At 36.8% G+C, this 27642-nt stretch overlaps 1 protein-coding gene across 1 annotated transcript; it reads right to left on the bottom strand.

Moving 5' to 3' along the window:
* ARF4 (ADP ribosylation factor 4) lies at window positions 407-18156 on the bottom strand. The gene is made up of 6 exons (XM_018038356.1): window positions 17644-18156; window positions 10188-10268; window positions 9620-9729; window positions 4503-4574; window positions 2954-3079; window positions 407-1373 (listed from the first exon to the last, which is right to left on the bottom strand). The coding sequence occupies exons 1-6, from the start codon at window positions 17708-17710 to the stop codon at window positions 1287-1289; spliced, it is 543 nt and encodes a 180-aa protein (XP_017893845.1). The 5' UTR covers window positions 17711-18156; the 3' UTR covers window positions 407-1286.

Raw genomic sequence — 27642 nt, 5'->3', positions numbered from 1 at the left:
TGCTTGTGAACTTTGTTCCCCTACATAGGAGAGGAGCATCACTAACAACCTATGTATTACGCCATGCAAACACTTGGATGTTTTTAAACTGTGAGCTGTGAAACAAATACATGCATATATACTTTGGGGATAGTTCATTTTATTACAGCTTTTTACTCTTGATCTGACTTTAGAAATGTACAGCATCAAAATGGTATTTTATCAAAGAACACTAAATTTTTGAAGCTGCTCCCCACTCTGTTATACACATGATTAGCAACCCGTATTTTACTTCCAATTCAAACAATAAACTCAGTGGGATCTGTATGACTGTTCACAGTATGTAATAAATGCAAATCAACTCTGCTAAATAAGAAAAATCCATTTTAAACATCTTCAAGACTCAAGAAAAACAAACACCATTAAATGTTTTTATCATTTTATTAGGAATAATTCCAAATGGGTTATGAAGAAAACTTATTCATTGAGTTTGATGAGTTTTCCAAAAACTCTTAATGAAGATATGTTCACCAATAAACAATAAAACATCAGCAGAACTATCATATACTGGGCAAAGAGTCAGGCTGATACCAAAAGCAACATGCAACATAAAAAAGATATAATATAAAGGAAGACAATCTGCTGAGGATTAAAAATCATCTCCATATGCACTCTTTACATCTAGTACAGAACTAATTATCAAATCCAAACCACACCAAGGTAAGCTTGGCTGATGGAAGCCAGGAGTCAATAACAATGGGGGGAGAAATAGAAGTTCCTCAGTGCAAGATCTGAATAGTGTTTTGGAGCATTTCCCTGGCTGGTACAAGCAGTATTAAAAAATCTTTTTGGCAAGGGGGGAAAATAAATACAAATGGAATGCTACATTTTTTTAAATCAGCAGACTGTCCCAGGAATGATAAAGGTATCATTTGAAGTAGCAAGGGGTAACTTTAAAACATTATTCGTTGTGGGCTCAAAAAAAAAAAAAAACATTCAAAATGGATTTATTTAAAAGGTGTCACATTAGCTAAGTCCAGGCATTTAGGCTTAAGGGAAGTAAAATTAAAAGAGGACACTTTTTTTTTCCCAAGTTAAGGAGACTCTCTTTAAAACCAAGCATATTGCTAAATGGCAACATTATACTTGGTAAACAATAATTGGCAACAAAATAAGTTTAAACGCAGTAATATTCTGCCCAAACCAGTCCCAGATACTGTTTAATAACCAAGATGCAAACTAATTTTGTTGTAACAAGCCTAGACCAATTCTATCAAACATGTCCTTGGTTAGATATCCAGCTTCATTTAACGTTTTGAAAGCTCATTTGACAGCCAGTCAAGTCCCTCATACAGACCGGTTCCTTGTGTAGCACAAGTGGCTTGAACATACCACTGTAAAGAAAGGACAACAAGAAAATGCTTGATTAATATAATCAAATGTTTACCATTTCTTATTCAGAAAATCATCTTCCAGGGGAATTAGTAGGTACCATAAATATATAGAAAAAAAAGGAAAAAAAATACATAAAGTCATAGGAAATAAAGTTGTCAGTGAGTTAAAGTATTATTATATCTCACAAATGACTAATTTTATATCTAATAAAATATAAAAAGCATATAACTGCTGAGGATTAAAAAACATAAATCATCTGCACATGCACTCTTTACATCTAGCACAGAACTAATTAGCTATCATATCCAAACCCACCAAGGTAAGCTAGGCTGATGGAAGCTAGGAATCAATAATGGACAGAGGAAAAGAAGTTCTGCTACTCATTCATTACATTTAACCAACTACTATTTTATCTGAATGTTCACAGGAAGATTTGTATTAATAATTAATAATACCCACTTGGTCCTTGTTTCTCATAAAACTAAGTTCAGAGTAGAGGAAGCAAAATTTTCAAAGAGTAGGGATTGCTGATATTTCAGAGGCAAGCTTTTCCAAAAATTTCACTGTCTTTAGTCTCATGCGCCCCAAAAGTTCCACTCTTTAAAATGTCTACAAATATTATCTTCAGTAACTATATCAAATGTCATGAAAATTTACAAATACCAAGAAAAAGACCTAGAAAGTAATTTAATTATCTTTATGGGATGATTTATTAATTTTCTTTATTGACCATTTTATTTTGCTTAAAATAAAGACCTTCTTTTAATGTTGCAAAGTCACTTCAAGTCTACCATATGCTGCCAATTATTACTTGAACACCAAAGACCCTAATAACCTAGAAGGCTGGGAAAAAGCATGAATTCGTATCTCCTCAGCATGGAAAACTGGCATCGTTTAGTCTGTCTTATTTAAATTAGCCTGGGGCATGTTAAACAGTGAATACAGTTATTGTCATACCACAGTATTTCCCTTGTTGACAAGTTAATGAAAAACTATTGTAAAGCACAAGCTACAAAAACAGTTTGTGATATTTTTACATATAAAACAGTAGATTGTATTTTGCTAATATTTAAATAACTGATCTAAAATGATAAGCTATTGGAGAGAAAATAGATATTTTTTATAATTCAAAACTCAAAACTTGTTTAATATCATAGTTATAGTCCCTGCACAAGTTTAGTGCTACCATGAAAACAGTACCAAATAGTATTTAAAATATAGCTGATAAATATTGGAGTTTTAAAAAGAAAACCTAACCACAAAATATGTGCTGCAGAGATATATAAAAGACAGGTTTGAAATAAAGCTTAAAGAGCTCATTTTTATATAAGCAAGAGTCTCTCATAGGTTTTTTTTGGCTGCACTGCAAGGCATGAGGGATCTTAGTTTCCCCAACCAGGGCTTGAACCCATGCTCCCTGCAGTGAAGAGTGGCATCTTAACCACTGGACCGCCAGGGAAGTCCCTGTAGCTTTTAAAAAGATGTGCTCACTGCCTGTTTCAAAGAGGACAAGTAAGTTATAAAAGTTTAAATACTAGCTTAAAAAATTATCCTAATAATTGAAACTCCAAATACTTACTGTTCTGTTACGAAGGGACTGAAGACCTAATTTATCTGTCATTTCACTAATGGCCATAGCATTCGGCAAGTCCTGTTTGTTTGCAAAAAGCAGCAACACTGCATCTCGCAACTCATCTTCCTGAAGCTAAAAATAAAAACTAAGACTTTAACAACTATCAAATCAAAATTCAATTATTGTACAAACTAGGTAAAACACTGTCTTCCTACATATATACATCATTTATTCAACATTACATACATTATCAAACATCAACCAATAATCATACACCTAGAAGTAAAACAAAACTATTCTCTTAAGTAAATCATCCTACACTTCGTTAAGGTAAATCATTCATTCAGTCTTGACAGTCACCCACAGAGGATCAGGACTGGCAAGGACAAGAAACACACAAAGGAATAAACAATTATGGGAGAACTTTATGGTATTTAATTGTAAACTTATTTACATGGCGAGTCTTTCTGGACTTTTATACTTTCTGGTCAACTGGATCAAACAATGGGAAAATAATATAGTGATTAGGGCACAGTAGTGAAAAATACTATTTCATGAAAAATACAAGAATAATACCAAAAGCTGAAGCTGGTAGGAATCAAATACCGATATGAGACAAAACTCAGAAACTTATGCTAAGTACAAAGCGACAGAACCTTTTAAAAGGTTAACAAAAGCCAATATGCATATATACGGGGGAGTGTGGAGTGGAGGGAAGGTATGGGGGACAAGTGGAGGGAAGGTATGGGGGATTTCTTTTGGAGATGATGAAATGTTCTAAATTCAACTGTGGTAATGATTATACAATTTTATATACTAGAAACCATTGACTTCTATCTATCAAATGAGTGAAGTTATGGTATGTGAATTATATCAATAAAACTTTACCAAAAAAAGATGGGAAAAAAAAAGGGAAGAGTAGAAGGGGTAATATTTAACTGAGACATAAAAAGCACCAGTTACACATATACCAGCACTAGGGTTTTATAAACTTCACTCAACATTCTTAGGAGCAATGAATGGTAATATTTCAGTAAATATTTCACAAATCTAAGTCTAAAACCATGGCAAAGTTCCTCAACCATCCCCTCCCCAGGATTTTTAACAATATGAATATATGAAAATATTAAACTAATACATGGCAAGGTCAAAATGCCACCATCAACCAAAATGCTATATCCTTTAGGTGGAATTTTTTATCATGGTTGATATTACAAAACATTTTGAAGTTATATATTATAGGTACAGTATAGAGAAAACTGAACCCAATGACCTTGGGAACAAGGATTCCAAGGTCACAAACACTTCAAAACAGGAGATTCACTCACAGAGTATTCTACAAATTGGGCTTTCCTCCCAACTTGCTGAAGCAGTCACTCATTCATAAGTATAAATTTTCATGTGCAGTCTTAAGAACCTGTGAATATAGTTCCTCAAGGTTCCAAGCTCACTAATGTAATCAGATTACGGTAAAAATGTACTGACCACTAATATTACCACTGTCACCCAGAAAATAACATATCTTGGAAATGATAAATTAAAAAAATATTCTCACCATTTTCTGCAGCTCTTCTGCTCCTTCCTGAATTCTTTCACGATCATTGCTATCTACCACAAAAATAAGACCCTGAAGAAAAATTGTTTAAATAAATTATAAGTTAAACTTAAAACACAAAATAAACATGAAACCTAAATATACAGGCAGCAAAACCATATGAACAGTTAAGTGCTAGGAAGAAAGTTTTCTTACATTAAAAAAAAAAGAAAAGAGAGAGCAATAAAAACTAAAAACAGATTTAAGCACTATTTGTGATTTTTAACTTATCAGTGCTATTTCCCCCCCCAAAAAACCCTTACTCTTTTTCCAACTACACTAAAAAATAAATTTTATCCCTTCCCCCTGCCCTTGCAAGTTTAAGTACAGGTGAATATTAGTAACAAAATGGCCATAAAGTGGGCACAGAAGTATAAAGGAAGGACAATCCAATTTAGGTCAAAGGACAATCCTAAAGATTCAATTTACTAACTGAATTAGCTTACTCGAAGGCATGCACAAAATGAAACTAAAAAAAGAGGAAGGAGGGCACGTCAGTACTTTTTATATAGTTAAGTCTTACTCTAGAATGCTGCCTGCCAGTTCCAGAATCAGGGCCAAGAAAGTTTTAAGCCAAATAAATCAAGAAAAATTCAAGAATGACTTGATCAAGTAAGAAATTCTTAACAAAAAAAAGATAGTAACCATTCTTAAAAGATAGTCATATATTAGAATTTTATACTACAAAAAAATTAGAATTTTATACTAATTAGGAAGGAATTAGCTGAATTAAGATTCTTTCAAAAACTTTCACATGGAAAAGTATACAATTTTAAGTTAGAGAGAGGGCAGATTTGTTAAAAGCTATCCCTGTTGTACCAAGTATTATTATTCTCCCCACAACCTGACCCAGGTATTTTTAATCTTCTGTCACTTTATCACAAACTATCTTGTGCTATTATTTGTGTAAGTCATTACATTAAATCCACTGAGGGATTAATCCTCTCAGTACTATCATAAAGCTTGCTAGGTACTATGCCAATAAGTATTTCAGACTACGGACATTAAATGACATAATACTTTCTTTTGGTCTAGAAAACTTCAAGCCCATTTCCTTTATCTCTGCAGGAAATCATTTTAAACACCCTATCCTTTGAAAAAAATTTTGGTGCTTTGCGAGCCAGTGTATCATAGTAGGTAGATTTTATTTTTCTGGGCTCCAGAATCTCTGTGGTGACTGCAGCCAAAAATTAAGATGCTTGTTCTTTGGAAGAAAAGCTATGACAAACCTAGACAGCATATTAAAAACCAGCAACATCACTTTAGTTGACAAAGGTTCATATATGGTCAAAGCTACGGTTTTTCCAGTAGTCATGTACGGATGTGAAAGCTGATCCACAAAAGAGGCTGAGGACTGAAGAACTGATGCTTTGGAAGTGTGGTGTTGGAGAAGACTGTTGAGAGTCCCCTGGACTGCAAGGAGATCTAACCAGTCAATCCTAAAGGAAATCAGTCCTGAATATTCACTGGAAGGACTGATGCTGAAGCTGAAGCTCCAGCTCGAATACTTTGGCCATCTGATGTGAGGAGCTGACTCCGTGGAAAAGGCCCTAATGCTGAAAAATTGAGGACAGGAGGAAAAGGGGGCAACAGAAAATGAGATGGTTGGATGGCATCATAGACTCAATGGACCTAAGTCTGAGCAAACTACAGGAGATAGTGAAGGACAGGGAAGCCTGGTGTGCTGCAGTCCATGGGGTCACAAAGACTTGGACACGGCTTAGCAACTCAAACAACAATGGCATAGTGGAAAAATAAATTCAAATCTAAGCACTGGTTATTAACTATATAAATTACCTAGTCTTTGAACATGCCTCCTATTCTATAAAATAAAACACTAACAACTTTTTAAGCCTATTCAAGATGAAACATAATCGCAGAGGTATAAAAGAATCTAACATTTGTATCTGGCATATCACAGGCATTTAGTAACTGTCTCCTTTCCCTCCTATCTCGAAAGTTAGTCCTTGTTAGAACCTACTTCTCTAGAAGAGGTAATACCTCTAAAATGGATCTAATTTTATCTGGACTACTAACAATCTATTTTTATTGTTTAAAATGCAAATAACGCTATCAGTCCCAACATAACCTTGAGAGGGAAGGTTATTTTAGAAATAAGTTTAAGTTATTCACTTCCTGAGACAGCATAGAATCAAGAGGGTAGAAAAATTGGATTCTAAAAATGGCTAGTCTAAGAAAAGACTACTTAAAAAGCCAAATATTTACTTATTTGTTTAGAATAGGAAAATAATTTCAATTATACAGAGAAGAGGAATTTACTGCAATAAACAATGTGTCATGGATTGTTAATATAAGTTAGAGAAAGTATGGTTAAATGGAATAATCAGCTTCTAAAAGAACTGATCATGAATGTTGCAAAAGACAGCTTTAAAAGGACAGTGGTGATTATATCAGGTAATCATAAAGCTTTCTCCAGCAGCCTTGAGGTCCCTGGGAAGAAGTACTTGAACTTTCAATTCTAGGGTGGTCCAGAGAGGCCAGGAATGAGTCTAATTACAAGTTAAAAGTAAATTAAATAGCAGTCTAAACAAGTCAAGGAATACGACCAGGGTTACCTTTGGTCGAGAGTTAAAGGCTTAAAAACATGGAAACAATCTCTACATCCATCAACAGATGAAAGGATTAAAGAAGATATAGCACACACATACAACAGAATATTACTCTGTAAAAAAGAATAAAATAATGCCATTTGCAGCAACATGGATGGACCTACAGGTCATCATATTAAGTGAAGAAAGTCAGAAAAAGAAAGACAAATACCGTACGACACCACTTATGTGTGGAATCTAAAATACAACATAAACGAGCGTATCTACGAAACAGGAACAGGGTCACAGACACAGAGAACAGACTTGTGGTTGATAGATGGGGGCGATGAGGGGGAACTGGGAGCCTGGAACTAACAGATGCAAACTAGTATATATAGGATGGATAAACAAGGTCTTATTGTATAGCACAGGTAACTATAGTCAATGCCTCGTGGCAAACCATAATGGAAAAGAACATGTAAAAGAATATATGTCTGTATAACTAAGTCACTTTGCTGTACATCAGAAACTAAAACACTGTAAATCAATTATACTTCAGTAAAATTATAAAAATTAAATTAGAAAGAATTAAAGGTTTAAGATTACCAGTTTTGTATCATACCAAATTTATTTCAAAAAAATGTGTTCTCTAAAAAAATGCCTGACTTACTTTAAAACAATCCAAAAGGCAAAATATATAATAAAGGTATATCAATTAAACAATACTGTTCATATCCTAATAACTGAAGTTGAGTGATAGATATGTGGAGTTTATTATGCTATTCTTTACATTTGTATATATTTGAAAAATTCCACAACAAAGTTTTAAAATATAAGTCATGTTGAAACATTTTCTAACCACAGCTATGTTAATGAATAGGCTTCCCTGTGGTTCAGATGGTAAAGAATCAGCGTGCAATGCGGGAGAACCAGGTCTGATCCCTGGGTCATGAAGATTCCCCCTGGAGAAGGGACTGGCAACGCACTCCAGTATTCTTATTTGGAGAAGCTCATGGACAGAGGAGCCTGGTAGGCTACAGTGCCTGGTGTCAGAAAGAGTCAGACACAACTGGGCGACTGATACTTTCACTTTCATGTTAATGAACAGAAACACTTTTATTTTTTAATAAAAAGTATGTCACTTACTTAACATGACTTAAACCTGATTGTTTCAGCCACTCACCTAGAGTATTCACTGCTACATGGTGGCAATAAACCTCACTTGTATACAATGTTATTAAGAAGTAGAATCAAGAATGACATCTGCAGATCTTAAACATAGGAAGTGCTTGTAACATCACACATTACTATTTTTTACAAACCTTTATCAACTCCAGTAGTAAACAAAAACTAATGAGAAATCCCTCATGTGGTAGAAATCACCAGAGTCGGGACCTACTTAACTGAAAATGTAAAACAAGAACCAGCTCTCCAGTCTTAAGTCATTCCAAGCTTCAGTTTCCTCATATATAAGAATTAGACTACCACAGTGGTTCTTAAGAGGGAGCAATTTTGTCTCCAGGAAATATTTTGCAATACGTGGAGACATTTTTGGTTGTTGCAACTGGACTGGGTAGGGGAGACTATGACTGGGTAGATTACAACTAGTGGATAAAGGCCAATAATGCTGCCAACCACTCTACAATGAATGCAAAGGAGAGTCCTCTCCATACTCACTAACAAAGAATTAACCACTCTGAAATGTCAAAAATGCTACTGCTGAAAAACCCAGTAATGGAGCCTAACCAGCAGCATTAAGCACCATCCTGTGAGAATTTGCTAGAAATGAAGAATCTCAAGCCTTACTCAGCCAGGTCCCACTGAACTGACCTGTATTTTAACAAATACCCAGGTGATTCATATGCAGATTAAAATTTGAGAAACACTACTCATGTCTAGTTTATGTTGCCACAGATTCTGATTCAAGTGGCCAGGTATTATGCTCAGGTTTTTGAGGCTTTTAATACTCTCCAGGTGACTTTAATACGCAGTCAAATTGGAGAATTCCTGCTCCATAGGATCACTAAAGTCTCTTCCAGGTCAGTATTATACATACTACATGATAATACAAAAATACCTCACAAATCAACAGAGAAGCTCTAATTTAATTTTTTCCTCATGTATTTTAATAAACTCTTCACTGAGTTAAATTAAGAACTATTAATCACAGTACATTCATTAAAAACTACGACGACAGAAAGCTATACTTTTAGAAGATCTTACTTCTAAGATTCCACACTAAGAATGAAACCAACAGAACCACTGATAAGACATCTAATTCAATCTTGAGAGCCATCCCAATCCACCTTCCAAAATATCACTAATGATAATTATTTAACTTTTCTACCCTAGGTAATTTAGTCTACAGAGGCACGAAGGAGAGAGTCCACTGAAGAACACGGAAGTACTGATAAGAAGAATGCCAACTCACACAGTGAACACGAATATCCAAGTAAACAGTATATATTAAACTTTACAACATGAAACATATAAAGAGAAGTTATAAAAGGTATAGCATTCCTTACTTACCTGGGTATTTTGAAAGTAATGCCTCCAGAGAGGCCTAATTTTATCTTGACCACCAACATCCCATACTGTGAAACAAATGTTCTTATATTCTACTGTTTCCACATTAAAACCTATATAGGAGAAAGAAAGAAAGAAAAGACCATTTTGCACATTTTGTCATTCAGAAAACAACCCCTTTGATTGGGGAATTCCCCCCCGAATTGGTTTTTTTTTAAAGTCCTAATACATAATCAACAAAGGTAAAAACCAAGACAGTTACAATGATGCATATATGTTATTAATGGTACATTTGTCCAAACCCACAGAATGTACCAAACCTTAAGTATAGGGACTTTGGATGACTACGATGTGTTAATGTATGTTTATTAATTGGTAAAATAAGTAATATTGATGATGGAGAGGGCTATGCATGTGCAGGGGAAGAGGACATATGGGAAATCTCTGTAGTTTCCTTTCAATTTTTCTGTGAGCCAAAAACTACTCTTAAAAAAAGTCAAAATTAAACTGTATTCTATTTCACTTTATAATACATTATTATGATATAAAAAAAAATCACTGTAAACCTTACCAATGGTAGGAATGGTGGTGACTATCTCCCCTAACTTCAGTTTATACAGAATGGTCGTCTTGCCAGCAGCATCCAATCCAACTAGAAGAAGACATTACAGATTTTAAATCTAGACCAAAAGGACACACTAAGAAACAATTTTACAACAAATTTTTAGTTTGAAAACAAAAGTTGACTGGTCAAGGCACTAATGAGTTAGAAATGAAATCACCTCATTTCTAGCTCCCAAAGACTACACTTCCTAAAAAAGCCATTTCTATTTTCCTTTCTACACCTAGAGAGACAGCATGGGATCCCTTAAGGAAAGGTTAGAGAAATTAGGTATAAAATAAAGGGACCTGATCAAGTAATCTAAGATCTCTTTCAAGTCCTCATCAATTCTATGAAATACTACCATTTAAAAAAACACAAATTAGAAATGGGATCAAAGAACACGTAAGAACAAATTAAGAGCAATCTTTACGATTGACAGTCAATTCCCTTTAATATACCAAGAAAATTTTAAGTAAAGGTCTTAATGTTAGAGAAAAAACTGTATATAATTATGCCCTTCTTAAATTATAAAGATGAGGTCAACTTTACCTGTATCTTAATCCATTTCAACATCAAATGTGCAGAAGTTTTACAAAAGACTGGTTAATTTGGGTTGTGAAAACTGCCCTGTCATACTCATCTCCAATGAAGTAATGCCTAAATTCTTAAAATTCCTTTGAGGCAGGTGGATATAAGTAGGGAGGAATGTACTTTGCTTCTGAGAAAACCATCAATCTTTGAAAATCTGCACATACTACATTACTTGCTAAAGCCTTCAAAAATGGAAGGTCAATACCTAATAACCTCATTGAATGGATTATTCATCTTAAGGAATCACATTTGGTTGCCTACATTAACACTATCACAGATTTTAAAATCAATTCAACTAAGTATTGACTTAAGTAAGGATATTTACTTCAGAGCATGACTTTAACAAAGGAAACTCATGCTGTTAAAAAAAGAAAAGCTGAAATCACCTCACTTATACAATTTACATTCCTGTGCAAGTAGTTTAACTTTTATCAGTCCTAAATGAAATCAAAGACTAGAGTAGGCTATTCAAATTCCTTCTACATATAACAATCCTACATGCTCTGTATCCTACAATGGGGAGAGCTTTAAGATCTCCCTGGAATTGCAAGGCAATTATACTCCCCCCAAACTAATATAATATTTTATTATTTTATTAATAAAATATAATAAACTTTTAAAGAGAAAAAAGAGCTAGAGGAAAGTATGAGAAGGTATCTCATCAAACAGACATATGAAAACTATTAAAAACAATCAAACAGAAACTCTGGAGTTAAAAAGTACAATATTGAAATGGAAAAACACCACTAGAAGAGTTCAACAGTATATCTGAGCTGGTAGAAAAAGGAATCAATGAGCTTTGAGAGAGGTCAACTGAGACTATTCACACTGAGGAAAAGGAAAAAAAATAATGAAGTAAACAGAGTATCAGAGACCAGAGGGACACCATCAAGGATACCAAAATATGCATCATGAGAGCCCCAGAAAAGGAAAGAGACAGAAAGAACATCTGAAGAAAAGGTGACTGAAAACTTCCCAAAGTTAATGAAAAACTCGAATCTACACATCCCAAAAGCCAAAAAACTCGAAGTAGGATGAACTACAAAAAAAATTAACACTTAGATTAAGTGCTGAAAGCTAGAGAAAGAAAGAACCTTGAAAGCAGCAAGAGAGAAAATGATTCATCATGTACAAAAGACTCTCAATTAGATTAAATGCTGACTTCTCATCAGACACTATGGAAGCCAGAAGGCAGCAGGATGTTATATTCAAAGTAATGGAAGAAAGAACATCCATCAAGACTCCTACGTACAGCAAAACTATCCTTCAAAAATGAGAAAGTAAGAAGTTTCTAAATAAAAACTAAGAGAATTTGTTACTAGCAAACCTATCCTACAAAAAAATACTAAAAGGAATTTCAAACTTAAGTGAAAGGATTCTAAATAATAATGTGAATCTATATGGAGAAATAAAGAGCACTGGTAGAAAACTTAGTTTGAAAACAATGTAAGTCCAACAATATTGATAAGGAATGAAAGAAATCCAGGTTAAATAATGATTACATAACTACTTTAGGTTATACAAAAGCATTCAGGTAATTAAACTTTTCTTTAAATGACAATTTATACCTGTTTGTATGCATGATTAATATCTTTCTACTCTATACAGTGTATGGAACTTTTTTACACAATAAACATGTATTGATTTCATTAAAAAGAAAATATTCCCCAAGTAATGTCTTTCCTTTATTAGAAACTGTTGAGACTAGTGAAAACTCATCAGGATGACTGCTTTAGAGACTTAATATTTTATGTTTATTTTAATTGATACAAAACAGTGTATCCATAAAGTTTTTTTAAGCATCTGGAAGCTACTTTTAAAATTTTAAAACAAGAGCTAAGTGGCTCACAGCCACATACAAGACTCTAAAATCACAAAGATTATCTTTTTTGAGTCGCATCTAAAATAAGTGTTGTATAAATGCAAGCCGTAAGTTTTGAGGTATATTTATCCTGAAGTTTAAGATGCACAAATTAATGTACATCATCGCTCATTATATAGTTCTATATTCAAAAAAATGTTGGTGTAACAATTCTGTGCCACTTTAGTGATTTCTTAAGTTCGTATTTTCTTAATGTTTTAATATTTGGCAATGAGATTTCTGCACGAAATGAAGCTATAACCAATCCTCAACTAGCCAAGATAAGACTCTAATCTGTACAGTCCAGTAATGTCCTCCCCCTCCCTCTCACCCTCATAAACAAGTCACTGTTTTGAAAGATATACTGGAATTATTTGTTCTCCTTGACTGGACCTACACGTCGACGGAACAGTCCAAAGCAGCAAAACTGTCCCCCAAATCTTTTGGCAATCATTAGAAATACTTATATTTTAAGTTAAAGAAAATAGATTACAATTACCTCAACTTGGGAAAAAACCAAATGCAAAGAAAAAAGACTGAAAAGATACAAGTATATTTTCAGTAAGTAAAGTTCCAGTTAGGATAGTTTTCTTCATGTTTTGTTTATCTTTCAGATTTTCTACAAGGAAGCTTGAAATAAAACTTCATAATCATTTTTAAATAATTAAAAATCAAGTCCTTATTGTGTTCCAAACACAATACCAGGTGACTGCATACATTTCGTAATTTAACCCTCACAATAACTCTCCATTTTTTAGATGCAAAATCTGAAATTCAGAAATGTTCTCAGAATCACAGGAGTAGTAACACAGATTTTAAAACACAAGATCTTTTCAAGAAACTAGATCCATATATAGCTGCAGAGGTATGAAAAGGTGTAGCTGCTTTGAAAAAGTTTGTCAGTTCCTCAATATGTAAAACATAATTAAGAATGACCCAACAATCCCATTCCCTTGTTACTTTACCCACAAGAATTAAAAATATATGCTTCCACAAAAACTGCATGAATGTTCATAGTAGCATAATTTGCAAGAACCGAAATGTAAAAACAACTACATTTCCATCAACTGATGAATGAATGATAAACAAACTGTGGACTATATCCATACAATGGAATTACTGTTGCGCCATAAAAAGTGATGGAGTACTGATTCAGGCTATAATGTGTCAGTATAATGAATCTTGGAAACATGAAAAAAGTCAGACACTAAAGGCAACATATATCCTGAACAAACCAGACCATAGCAACAGAAAGCAGAAAAATGGTTTGTTGCAAGAGGGAGCGGTGAGGAGAAGGAGCAACTGCTAAAGTGGTGGCGTGTCTCTTTGGGCTGATGAAATGTTCTAGAACTAACCCAGTGGTAGGAGTTCCCTGGTGGCCTAACGGTTAAGATTTTGGGCTTTCACTGCAATGGACCAGGTTAGATCCCCTCTCAGAGAATTAAGATCCCACAGCCACCAAAAAAAAAAAAAAAAAAAAGATGGTGTTAATGGTTATACAACTTTGTGAATATACTAAAAATCTCTGAATTACACACTTTTAAATGAGTATTATGTGAACTACATCTCTTTTTTTTTTTCATTAAAAACAATCTTAGGTCTGATGCCAGAGTATTCATATATCAACATTCTTCCCTCAGATTTGCTTGGTGGACCCAAGGTACATTAATATTTTATCTAATTCCTCAGAGGCTCAGTTATCAAAACTGACACTGATGCTAACAGGTGTATAGGAAAATTATAATGAGCTTGGGTTTTGCTTCTACCCAACAGCTGAGGGATGTCAGCACTTTGATTACTGTGCTATTAATTAATAGCAAATTATCAGTCTCTAATAGAAATACCTCATAGTAACACATGAGGGTGCACCTAAGGGTGGCTTCATCAACTTCTAACGGCATAAAGCTAAGGATTTTTGCCTCTTCTATCACTTCCCTCTATCATATAACTAGCCAGAAGGCCTCTCCTCTTTTTTAAAGGCTGACAATTATGTTTTCAGTTAATGACCTAAGGAAAAGGTCATAATAAACTAAGTCAAAAAGAACACAAGGCTATATACCACAACTACAATTCTGGAGAAACAAAAACTTCCTCTTTAAGGCTAAGAGTAAATATAACAAATATAGTGGAATGGTAGAATTATAAGGTATCAATTATTCTTGTTCACATCTTCTAAATTTAACAAAAAGGACATTATTTTTAGAATCAAGACCAGAAGTTACATAGTAAATATATGGTCCAAAAAAGCTAATCACATGTAAAATAACACAAATCTACACTGGATTAGCAATTTTTTTGAAAGCCAACACTTTTCCAGCTTTTCAACAGGCAACAACTTTCACGTTTAAAGAGAGTAGAATTAATAACTCCTCTACATAACATATTGTTTTCAAATATAAACATTTAGGGAGTCATTTACGAAAATTACATCTCATCACAAATTAAAATATGGAGATCATACAGAAAACAGGATAATAAAGGAACTATATGACAAATCTAAAGTGGTAACTGACTGAATTTAAGCTCAATAATAATCATTCACATGTGATTTTCCCTTTGGAGAAAAATTAAATAATTTCTATCAATCTATAGTTTGATGTTACATTCGATACACTGTGCTAGTTTTAATTAGTTAACATAAAGTGCAACTTCAAACATCTTTTTAAATTACTTTAGCTTTCAGGAAAGCATATGTAAGAATAAAATGTAAAACTCCACAGTAATTTGGCAAACCAGATTCATTAGCTAACTGCTATCTTTCAATAATACTTTAAAATGATAAAATCTGAAAAAGTCACTGACTCAAGAAAGCATGAATTTTATCTAAGCCATATAAAGGAAAAGGAAGAACACATGCCTGTCAGAGAACATTAATAATGGAAAAATAGTCTTTAATTGGTAATTCTAAACTTGGATGGCGCAGACACATTAAGATTATTTATGCTATCACTCATAAAGCTAGATATAAAAATCTAAGAGTAATGAAATTTCCAAATCACCTATTTCACTATCCATACACATACTCCCCATATGGTTAATGCTTCATTTGATGAGTTACCATAAAAGGTGACCTTGTGATTTCACTGTACTTAATCAAGGAAACCTAATTATCCTGAATTAAAGTGCAAAACAAGAATAGCAAACCTGACTAATAGAAAATTTAACATGGAATGATTTAAATAATTTCAAATCATGACTTCTATTCCCTGCACAAATGCACAAAGTTATTTTTCTTCTTCCACTTTCTTTCATTTCTGGGGCGTAAGGAGGAGAAATGCTCCCCTAATACATATCAATATTTGAAAGTGCTTAGACCATACATAATTCTACCTTTCTTTTCTGAAACTTTCAGCCATTACAAAAGACTAAAGAAAAGAAAAACAATTTACAAGAAATCTTAAGTAAAATATTATATACTATATTTCAAATATAACACACTACACTTTCCCAGAACAGAAACACACACTAGGTAATCTCTTTAAAGAACACGCTGGAAATTCATTTATGACAGTCCAAAGGTCTCCCATTGACTTCAAATACTTCGGACTGTCGATTTTCAGGTACTTTTAAAAGCTCAAACATTATGCTTACCCTCCTAAAAATAATTCTTTTTCATAACTGAAATCTGATAAACTTTGAAAGAGAAAACACTTTCATTTATCTCTGCGAATGAATTATCAACAATTGTTTCAGGGATTGTGAGTAAGCTGGAATTTGAGTTAAGTGAAGAAAGAACCAAAATGTGCATACCCTTAACCGTTGTGTATCTTGAACCTTGCTTCCGGGAACTTTCAAATAAAACCTCCCCCTACTCCACTTCCCTAGAAAACAAGCTAATGAACCAACAAAACTCAACGTTTAAATTAAGCGAGGCTCCTCATAGCATTATTTAGGTTCACAGACCTAAGTTGTGATGTAAAAACTACTCACAGTACCATCAGGGAGACGCTGCTTACATCACTCAAGTGACAAGCCCATTCTCCCTCGGCAGAGCAAAACACCGACCCTAAAGAGCAATTTTTTAAAAGCTCACCTTCCAAAAGATTTAAAAACACTCGTGTAATTACTACTTAACAAGGTCTCCCTAATATGCGGCATGATGTTCACTTACTGAAAACTTGTCACCAGCTTTAAAAACAAGTTTCTAAGCCTTCTCCCCGCCCCTCCAAATAATTTCAAAATTACGTACTTTGAAAACTCTCTGGTAAATTAAATATATTTAGCCCTTGAGATTGGCCAAAAGAAACTTTCATGATAATCTCAAGTTTTCAAGGACATTAATAAAGAAAAGAATATGTGTGTGTATATATATATATATATATATGAGGCGGAATCCAGAGCGAGGCAAAGTTTAGCGGACAGCGCGCTGAGAATTCCGGACTCCACGGAAAGCTAGGTGCTCCTGGGCCACCGCACTGGGCCTGGCCACTTCCTGCCCGGGCCGGCTCAGGGCAGTTGGCGACTGCTCGCTCACACAGTGTTGGGAGTGTGCAGAGTGTGTACACGGGGCGGAAAGGAGGGAGGAGGAAGGTTGGAGTCGCCGGGCCTCCCCCTCCCTCCCGACCGCTGCCCACACCCGGGAAGAAGGGAGCCAGATCGCTCTCTCAGAATGGGCTTCGCCAGCCTCTTCCGGGCTCGGAAGATCCGAGAGTTCGCTACCCTCACATCTCCGCCCAACTGTGTCGGGCTTTCAAATAAGACAAGCAAAAAATCGCCAAACTCAGAAGGAGGAAACCTTGCCCACGGCCCACTTCCAACCTCTTCCACACATCTGCGACGGCCGCCCACCCTTCACCCCATTGTTCCCCTTTAGGAATTCCTCCCGACCCCCAGCTCGCCGCCCCTCCCCCACCGCAGCGGACTGGGGGGAAAAAAAAAAAAACACCAAAAAACAGGCCCCGAGGCCACCCCGCGCTTAGAGACCCGTCCGCCCCACCCGGGCCTGGTCTCTTTTCTCAGGCCCTTACTCACCCATCAAAATGCGCATCTGCTTCTTGCCGAAGAGGCGGGAGAAGAGGGAGGAGATGGTGAGGCCCATGGCGGTAGTGGCACTTGCAATGGGCAGGAGCAAAAGGGGTTTGGGGCGTCCCCGGGCCTTCTCCTTTTACGTTCCCAGAAAACTCGGCGAGGAAAGAGCTGCTGAGGATGAAAGACGGCTGCGGGGACGGTTCGCTAGCCGGCGTGTCCGAAAAAGCTCCCGAAAAGCAGGATGAGGACCTGCTCCACGACTGGCGGGGCAGCTCCGGCTCCGACGTTAAATCTTCGGCTGTGCCACGTCACGAGGCAGCCGCGGCAACTACGGCAGCGGCCCGGCCCCTCCAACGCGGACAGATTCGCGTCACCGCCGCCCCATCCCCCTGCGCTTCCGGCGCTTCCCGAACCACTGCGCCTGCGCAGGAGAGAGATTGGCCCATCTTCGCTGACGTGCGCCTCTGGCCGGCGTAGCCCCCCGGACGTGGCTCCTGGAGCTGGGCGAGGCTAGTTAGCCTCCGTGTACTGGAGGACGGACACAGTCCCACAATGCCTTGCTTCGTCACGTCCAATCAGACTCAAGGAGAGACGTTTCGGCCCAGAGAAATGCATCCTGGAGGTTGTATTCCTTTCTTCCGTAAAGGCGGGCTGTGTGGTATGGGTTAGGTAGTGAACATCGTTCTTCCGCGCGTGTTGGAGATTTCCTGGTTTCCGAAGGTACACGTTTCATCCGGCGCATCAGACACTTGCCCTAATGGAGGCTTGAAGACAAACCTTGCTTTCTCAGGCGATAAGTTGTTCAAAACCCAGTGCGCAGAGAATGAGGCTGTACCAACCCTTCTTTATGAAGCTAGGCCTAAACACTTCGAACCCGCCAACGCCGGGTCATAGTAAAGATCCCTAATCGTCTGTCAAGACAAAGAGCTCCAAGACATTTACATCCTCTATTGCAGGTTTTTAAGAGAAGCCAACGGGGAAGGCTTATTTTTCTTCTCTCCAAAAAGGAGCATGGAAGATTTATTCCCGATGTTGAAGTGGAAAGCCTCATTTCAAAAATATTTATGATCTTAATGTTTTCTTGTCTACAAAGTAAAGTATATATCTTGTTAAAAATAAAGTTCCCCACAATCTTCTCCACCTCCCATGTATTTCCGCCATACCATTGGTGCAGTTTAGGATTAGCGGCACCCCCACTCCCCACCTCGACGCTTATGCTGGCTAAGACATGCTCACCCACCTTTCAGATCTGTTTAACTCCCTTGGAAAATACATTATTGACCTTCTGACTAGATAAATGACTCAAACCATCTGCTCTTCATAGTTATGATTTCACTTTTGATATTACTATTGGTAACCCTCTTCCCCTCTCCCACTTGTGTAAAAACTCTAGAGAACTGGACCCTAGTCTGTTTTTATATTACTCTGTAATCACTCAAATATAGTTGAATGACTGAGGGACAACTGAATAAATTATGATCTATCCATACTATTTTTGAGAATACTCTCCGGATTTAGAATGACATACAACTATAAATTCTAATAAAAAGATCTCCAGAGTACACTTACTGTGAAACCCCAAATAATTACTAAGTACAGTAAAGTGATATCTGCTCTGCTGCTGAGTCAATGTGTGACTCTCTGAGGCCCTATGCACTGTAACCTGCTAGTTTCCTCCGTCCATGGATTTTTCCAGGCAAGGATACGGGGAGTGGGTTGCCATTCCCTACTCCAGGGGATCTCCTCCACCCAGGGATGAAACCAGAGTCTCTTGCATCTCCTACATTGGCAGGTGGATCCTTTACCACTAGCACCACCTGGGAAGCCCCACAGTAAAGTAACATAAAAATGTGTGAGTGTGTGTGCGTGTGTATAAATGCAGAATAACTTTGAAAAAGAATCTGCAGTAATGACATTTAGTGGTTACCTGTCTAACCTGTGGAGGGAGGAGGGCACCTTCCTAGAGAGTAAGGGAACCGACTCTGGGGGTGACAGTTAAAAGAGAGTTTTATCTATACTTTAAAAATTCAGTTTATTGAGATATAATTTACATGCAACACAATTCTAAGTGTACAATTCTATTAATTTTAACAAGTGCATACAGTACTGTAGCCAACACCATAATCATGATATTAATTGTTTACATTACCCCCCAAAGTTCTCATACTCATTTGTAGTCATCCTCTTCCACTGGCCAACCACGGATGCTGTCATAAGATTGCCCTTTCCAAAATTTCATGCAAATTTTACAGCGTAATACAGACCAGTCAAACTCTTGTGTATAAACTCTTTCTCCTAGCATTATGATTTTGAGATTAACCCATGTTATAGCAAGTACCAATACTTTGTTCTTTTTAATTGCCAAGTAACATTCCATTGTGGATATACTAGTTTCTTTATCCATTCATCAATTGATAGCCCATTTGGGTTGTTTTGAAGTTTTGGACTTCTATGAATAAAATTGAACATTTGAATACAAGTATCTGTGAATCTGTATTAATTTATTTTTATAAGATGAATTTATTCATGCACCATTTAGATAATTTTTTCAAAAAACTTGAATTTGATGATTAAGTTCATCATTGCTTAAAATTTATTCTTCCAGATTTTACTCAATGAAATACTAACTTTTCTATATAAATGTTAATGGGATTTTACACTGCTAAGCAACTTCTTTTTCTATTTAATAATATACTGTGACCATTTTAAAATATCAGTATTTATAGATTTAACTCATTCTTTTTAAGGGTTGCATTTCATTGTATGCATGTAAGATAACTTATTTAACTAACCTACCAAATTGTAAAACTTCCAATAGTTTATGGTACCAAAATTTCTCTCAAGTTTCCAAATGATACTTGTAAGATGTTCATTATTCATTACAGCATTATAATGGAGAAAACTGGAAACATCAACTTTTTAAAAGAAGTATTTTTTTGGCACATGGTTTGTGGGATCTTAATTCCCTAACCAGGGATTAAACCCACACCGTGAGTGCAGAGTCCTAACCACTGGACTGCCAGGGACTTCCCAAAATACTTAAATACCCCTTTCTTTCTTTTCCTCTGGTCACAAGTCCAGCTATTCCGATTTAAATTTATAACAATGATAAATTAATAGTTATTAGACACATTACCAGGATATTTAATTTCTTTTCCTAATTGTGCTGTCCTAGGTGGTTATGTATTGGAGAAGGAAGTGGCAACCACTCTAATGTTCTTGCCTGGAGAATCCCAGGGATGGGGGAGCCTGGTGGGCTGCCGTTTATGGGGTCACAGAGAGTCAGACATGACTGAAGCGACTTAGCAGCAGCAGCAGCAGCAGCAGCAGCAGGTGGTTCTGTAGTTGTTTATTCCAGCTGGTGCATTCTGCAGGATGGGGCTGCATAAGAAAAACCTGCAAAGTTTCACAATGGATAAGCTTTATGTTGTTGAAGACCTACTGAGTAAAACTCCATCTGGTAGAACTACCCTTTAGAAACTCATATTTTAGGAGTGACCCTGGGCAATCAAAACCCAAAACTTCCTTCTTCCAGTGGATATGGTAAAGCCACTTCATAGATTTCAGTGGGTTTATTCTGTTCCTCCTGTTTAAATTCTCAAATGTTCCAATAATAAATTCTTAAGGTGAAAATAAATGTGATTAAATATACATTTGAAGAAAACAAGGGAAATGCAAAGGGACAGCAATTGATTTAATATAATCAGAGTTTTAAACTCTAAAAGCAACTTAACAGACATGTTTATTAATTTCTAGTGTGCAACAAAATACTATTTAATTTTTTAATAACTGAAAGTCTATGCAATTACCTAAGAGATCACATATTTGCCTAGAATTTAACTTAAAATAAATTATAGACTGTCTTCAAGAAGAAAACTTCCTCTTCACTGGAAAGACATGTAAAGAATTGCTTAGCAGTTGAAGAACTAAAAATTGCATTTTGAAAGCTTGTTAGATTAAAAAACAATTTTGTATCCTTTAAGTGGCTTTTATGGGCTTCCCTTGTGGCTCAGCTGGTAAAGAATCTGCCTGTAATGCAGGAGACCTGGGTTCAATCCCTGGGTCAGAAAGATCCCTGGAGGAAGAAATGGCAACCCACTCCAGTATTCTTGCCTGGGAAATCCCATGCACAGAGGAGCCTGGCAGGTCCATGGGGTTGCAAAGAGCTGGACAGCACTCAGTGATTAAGCATGTCTGTCTGCTTTGAGGTTTATAGAGAATTCCTTAAAACAGTGTTCACCTGGGACTTCCCTGGCAATCCAGTGTTAAGACTGCCAATGCAGGTGCTGCAGTTTTGATTCCTGAACAGGAAGCTAAGATCCCATATGCCTTGTTATCAAAAAACCAAAACATAAAAAACAGAAGCAATATTGTAATAAATATTTTTTAAATTTATATATATATAATTAAACAATGTTCACCTGATTCCACCAGTCTTCTTAAATTGATTTTCTAAACTTCTCAAGACAAATGAAATGGGTCTCCTTCCTCATAACTTCTTCCAAAATGTAATCCACATTTTGTTTAGTTAAGCAAGACAGCTGAAGAGAACTCTGATTTCCATCACTAGCCTCTAAAACATTAACCAGAACATCAAATGAAGATGTCAGAGTAGATTTTTCAGATTTCCACTTAAGATTCGCTGCACATCAAGAAGCCACTGGAGATTACAAAACAGGATGTTAATGGTCCACTGAAATGTCTCCATTGTAAAGATAAGGATAATCAGGGTCAGAGAAGTTAAGTAACCTGCCCAAGGTATCACAGCTAATAACTGGGACAAGAAACCATTTCTTCTCATATCAACACCCTTACCCACTGTACTACTGCCTTATTTTTAAAAGTGAGGAAGTTGAGCCCCAGAGAGAAAACTTGCTATCATTTACTGATCACTTACCATGTACCAAGTGCTATATACTTCATTTGAAATCCTAACAGCTTTGAGGATTATATTATAAGGTTGGTCCAACTCTAAAGCTTATGCTTTTAAATAGCACACTACACTAAGTATTGCTTTCCTCATCTTTCTTTTTAGAATGAGAGCTTTCGGGTCTCACATGTGTTTATTTGTTTTAGTCTGTTATATTTAATCATGTAATTATTTTTGCTGGTTATTTATGTCTCAATAGAATTCAAGCTTAAGGAAACCATTTCACCTCCTCTGAAATTTTCAGAGTATGTATTCTATAAATAGTGCTAACATTCTAATATTTCATTGCAACAGTGAGTGTTACTGAGCACCTACTATAGCTAAGCATTGTAACATGCATTATCCCATTTAATCCTCTCAACTCAGCTCTGGTTCTAGTATACCTGTTGCTGCTGCTGCTGCTAAGTCGCTTCAGTCCTGTCAGACTCTGTGCGACCCCATAGACGACAGCCCACCAGGCTCTCCCGTCCCTGGGATTTTCCAGGCAAGAACACTGGAGTGGGTTGCCATTTCCTTCTCCAATGCACAAAAGTGAAAAATTAAAGTGAAGTCGCTCAGTTGTGTCCAACTCTTAGTGACCTCATGGACTGCAGCCTACCAGGCTCCTCCGTCCATGGGATTTTCCAGGCAAGAGTACTGGAGTGGGGTGCCATCGCCTTCTCTGAGTACACCTGTTAGTCGTACAATAATATAATTTTTTGCCTTCATTTCTCAACCTCTATAAACACCATTTTGATCTCATTCTCTGATTATAATCCATCACTTATCTTGTTAAAACTTTGTGTCCTCTGAATATTGTTGTCTGCGATAGTGGAAGAATATCCATGCTTCTACAAAGAATTATGTCCATCACCTACTTTCTCTTCCAAAAGGGGAACAGTATGTGAACTCCCAGAATCTTTGGACAGTTTAGCCAAACACGTCACCTCAATGCCTTTTAGACTATTAAGTCTTCTTTAAAAAAAATTTTTTTTTAATTTATTCCATTTACATGTGGTGGGAGGCTCTGTTTATTTGAATCTATAACCTCATCTTACCTAGGAGTCAGTGTTTTGTTTTTTAATTTTGGTAGACATTGCTGACTTGGAAGAATATAAAGTCCACCTGACTTCAGTCAACATTGGCCTACTTCTCCAATTTAAAACAATTCTCCTGCTTTATTTGCTTCTTAAAAGGAAGTGCAGTCGCTTAGTCATGTCTGACTTTGCAACCCCATCCATGGGGATTCTCCAGGCAAGAATACTGGAGTGAGCTGCCATTCTCTTCTCCAGGAAATCTTTCTAAGCAGGGGTCAAACCCAGGTCTCCCGCATTGCGGACAGATTCTTTACCATCTGATCCAAGGGAAGCCCCTGCTTCTTAGAGGTGATATCCATTGTACACATAAGTCAAATTCATTTAAAGTTTCTTACTGGAAACTTTAAAAACAGGGAATGCCAAGGACTTGACTAGCTTCCTTCGAAGTATTTATTGCAGTTGCATTCCTGACTTCCAGAACTAGTACTCTGGTTTTCTAGAAACTTTAAAGCTGAGTGATTTTATGGCAGGACTGTATCTTGAGACTGTTGCAGGAAGGGAGACCCCTTCCAGGGCCCAATAAAGGCCCCTCTCAGGCCCTTGAAAGGGTCCCCCTTCCTACAACAAGACCACTAATTCTACTAAGATTTGTATTCACCATCTAACATTTATATAAGTTTCACTCAGTCCTGTCTCACTCTTTGCAAGCCCATGGACTGTAGCCCATCAGGCTTCTCTGTCCATGGAATTCTCCAGGCAGGAATATTGGAGGGGTTAGCTGTTCTCTTCTGCAGGGGATTTTCCTGACCCATGGATGAAACTCTGATCTCCTGCATTGCAGGCAGATTCTTTACCGCCTGAGCCATCAGGGAAGCCCAAAGAAGCAAAAGGGTCAAAATGGAATCATTTGTGTACTTGCAGACCCCACATTCCACTACAGCAAACTTAAGACTGAATTGCAGTTTCAACCCCTCCCAGAAATGTGACCTTTAAACCCAACCAATCTAAAATTTACTCATCAACAATAGCGAGGTAATCTGCATGATAAAGACCCCTGCCAATCCTTTTCTTCCCCAAAAGAAGGTGGCCTAAAACTATCCTTTCTTTTCTTTTGCTAATACCTTCTTGTCTCACCCTCCTTCTGCCTATAAATACCTTCCATTTTGTACAGCCCTTCAGACTGTCCTTCTGTTTACCAGTTGGGATGCTGCCAGACTCAAGTCATGGAATAGTCAATTAGATCTTTTACAAAACTCAGTTGAATTTTAGCTTTTTTAACAGATTGGTGGCAAGGCTGGATCCGAAGTGAACTTCCAAAGACAGCCTTCCAACTCTGAGTTGACCTTTCCAGTAACCATCAGTCAGTTCCTCTCCATTGATCTGCACTCTTTTTTGCGTTCCAACTCCAGAACTCTTTAGCTTTCCTTTACAGAACAGGTCAAACTGGTAGAGGCTCCTGCCCTAGGCCAACTAAGCCTGTCGCCTTTCAGACCAAATTTCCCCAGGAAAACCCCAGCCCATACATCCTTCCCCCAACTCAACATTGGGGACTTCTGGTGGCAGCTAAGTTCTCCAGTTATTTGGAATCAATTCATAGCCCCTATTCCTTAAGGTCTGTTTGTTCGTTGCTTTCCCCAATCGAGACTTCCAAAGGAATTTTTGCTGGTTACTGCCCAGAGTTAGATTCAGTCCAGTGGAAGGCCTCAAATAGCTGTTAAATACAGGCTGGTTGCCAGTGGGAGTCTTGGAAGTACTCAGAAGCTGATTAGTTGGGCTCTGAAAAACCCAAGCACTGGGCTAAATGAAATGTGGTCCTTTATAGCCAAGGAAAAGACCCTGATGCGGGGAAAGATTGAGGGCAGGAGAAGGGGACGACAGAGGATGAGATGGTTGGATGGCATCACCAACTCAATGGACATGGGTTTGGGTGGACTCCAGGAGTTGGTGATGGACAGGGAGGCGTGGCGTGCTGCGGTTCATGGGTTCGCAAGGAGTCGGACACAACTGATCGACCGAATTGAATTGACAGCCAAAGAGTTGAGTGAGCCACCTTCCGGGACATTTGCTTATTTTATGTTTAAGAACTATGCTCCTGGAAGGTGCAGATATTTACCAAAGTTTTACTAAAAATAACCTATAATTGCAATGACCATTATGAGGAATGTTCCAAATACATAAAATCATTTTAAAAGTACACAAAGCGACTCAGTGACTCTCTCTCCCCGAGTCTGCTCCTGTGCCTATCCACACATATATTCTTTTTCCTCTTAATACTTTACTTGCTTCACTTGAAAAAAAGAGAGAGAGATAAAACACTTAAAAGTATGCATTCTCATATCAAATAAACAGAATGGAATACCTATTTTAATTAGTATGAAGAAGACTCCAAAAGATTTAGAAATTCCAGAATAGCCTCATTATAATATTTGTTGTAAAAGGCTAGTGCAAAATTAAACACCAAAGGTATCTAAAAACAACACCTAGGCCACACCCATTATAACCTCATAGGGCTTCATCATCAAAACACTGGCCATCTCATGCTGTTGTCCCCTTCTCTTCCTGCCCCCAATCCCTCCCAGCATCAGAGTCTTTTCCAATGAGTCAACTCTTCGCATGAGGTGGCCAAGGTATTGGAGTTTCAGCTTCAGCATCAGTCTTTCCAATAATAATATATAATTTAGCTAAAATAAAGATTGGATAATCTAAAACTCAGAAATATATTAATAAAAACTAACCCCAGGTGCTTTCTAGGTTTGTGTGATCTAAGATAAATAAAAGCTAGTTTACATTCACTGGTGTAATTAAACAGGCATGTTTGTAGAGTTAGCAGCATCAAGTATAAATTACCTGGATTAACTGATCAGGTAGGTTCGTGTTGTCTCTGTTAAAATTTTTGTCAACAGGAAAGTAATCGAAGTATGACTGTTGGGAGCAAGTAATGGATATAAGATTAAAAGGTTTTAGGTGAACTCTTTAGCAGTAATTATATTTTGCTATGCTATGCTAAGTCGCTTCAGGCGTGTCTGACTCTGTGCGACCCCAGAGACGGCAGCCCACCAGGCTCCCCCATCCCTGGGATTCTCCAGGAAGGAACACTGGAGTGGGTTGCCATTTCCTTCTCCAATGCAGGAAAGTGAAAAGTCAAAGTGAAGTCGCTCAGTCATACCCGACTCTTAGAGACCCCATGGACTGCAGCCTACCAGGCTCCTCCATCCGTGGGATTTTCCAGGCAAGAGTACTGGAGTGGGGTGCCATTGCCTTCTCCGAATTATATTTTAGGTATCCTTAAAATATTTTCTCAAATCTCTTTGGTAACTAGAAACTTTAAGGATTTTATAGGTTAAATAATAGAGGTTTACTGAATATCTGGATCATTTCCAAAAGGAGTAAAATACTGATACTTAAATTACAAAATACAGGTTCATCTACTTTTGGCTTTCTACTACAGAAAAACTAAAGAAAAAGCAGCACATGATTCTAGAGATGAAAGTTTCCAAGGGTTAAAAATTATAATTAATGCATGAAATTAAGACAACTGAAAGAGTTCAGCTCTGTATGTAGGGACACTATGATGTATTTTTGTTTAAGGAGAAGTTTGAGGAATAAAGATGCATCTTTGTTGAAGGAAATGAGAGTAATTTTGTCTAAATTAGAACTTCTGATTATTTCAGAAGAGAGTAAGAGAGAATCTTCCCTTGTATAAACAAATTGGCTAAAACTGAACTATAAAGGTTTTTAAATTATGCTCAATATTAGTAGTATACTTACATAAAACTAAAATTTGATTTCCTTTCATCCGATAAAAGGATGTTTTATTATACTTTGGCCAAATAGATAATTAAGTATTGTTTCACAATGATCTGTGGTTCTATATAATCAAGTGTTTAAACTTTTGTTAATCTGACAGCTTCTCCAAATCAAATGCTATATAAAGTCCTTTTCAGTTCAGTTCAGTCGCTCAGTTGTGTTCGACTCTTTGAGACCCCATGAATCACAGCATGCCAGGCCTCCCTATCCCATCACCATCTCCCAGAGTTCACTCAGACTCATGTCCAT

Source organism: Capra hircus, chromosome 22 (assembly GCF_001704415.2).
Source record: "Capra hircus breed San Clemente chromosome 22, ASM170441v1, whole genome shotgun sequence".
NCBI classification, from domain to species: Eukaryota; Metazoa; Chordata; class Mammalia; order Artiodactyla; family Bovidae; genus Capra; species Capra hircus.
The sequence above is the reverse complement of the archived record's forward strand: the minus strand, read 5'-3'. Positions and strand labels throughout refer to the sequence as shown.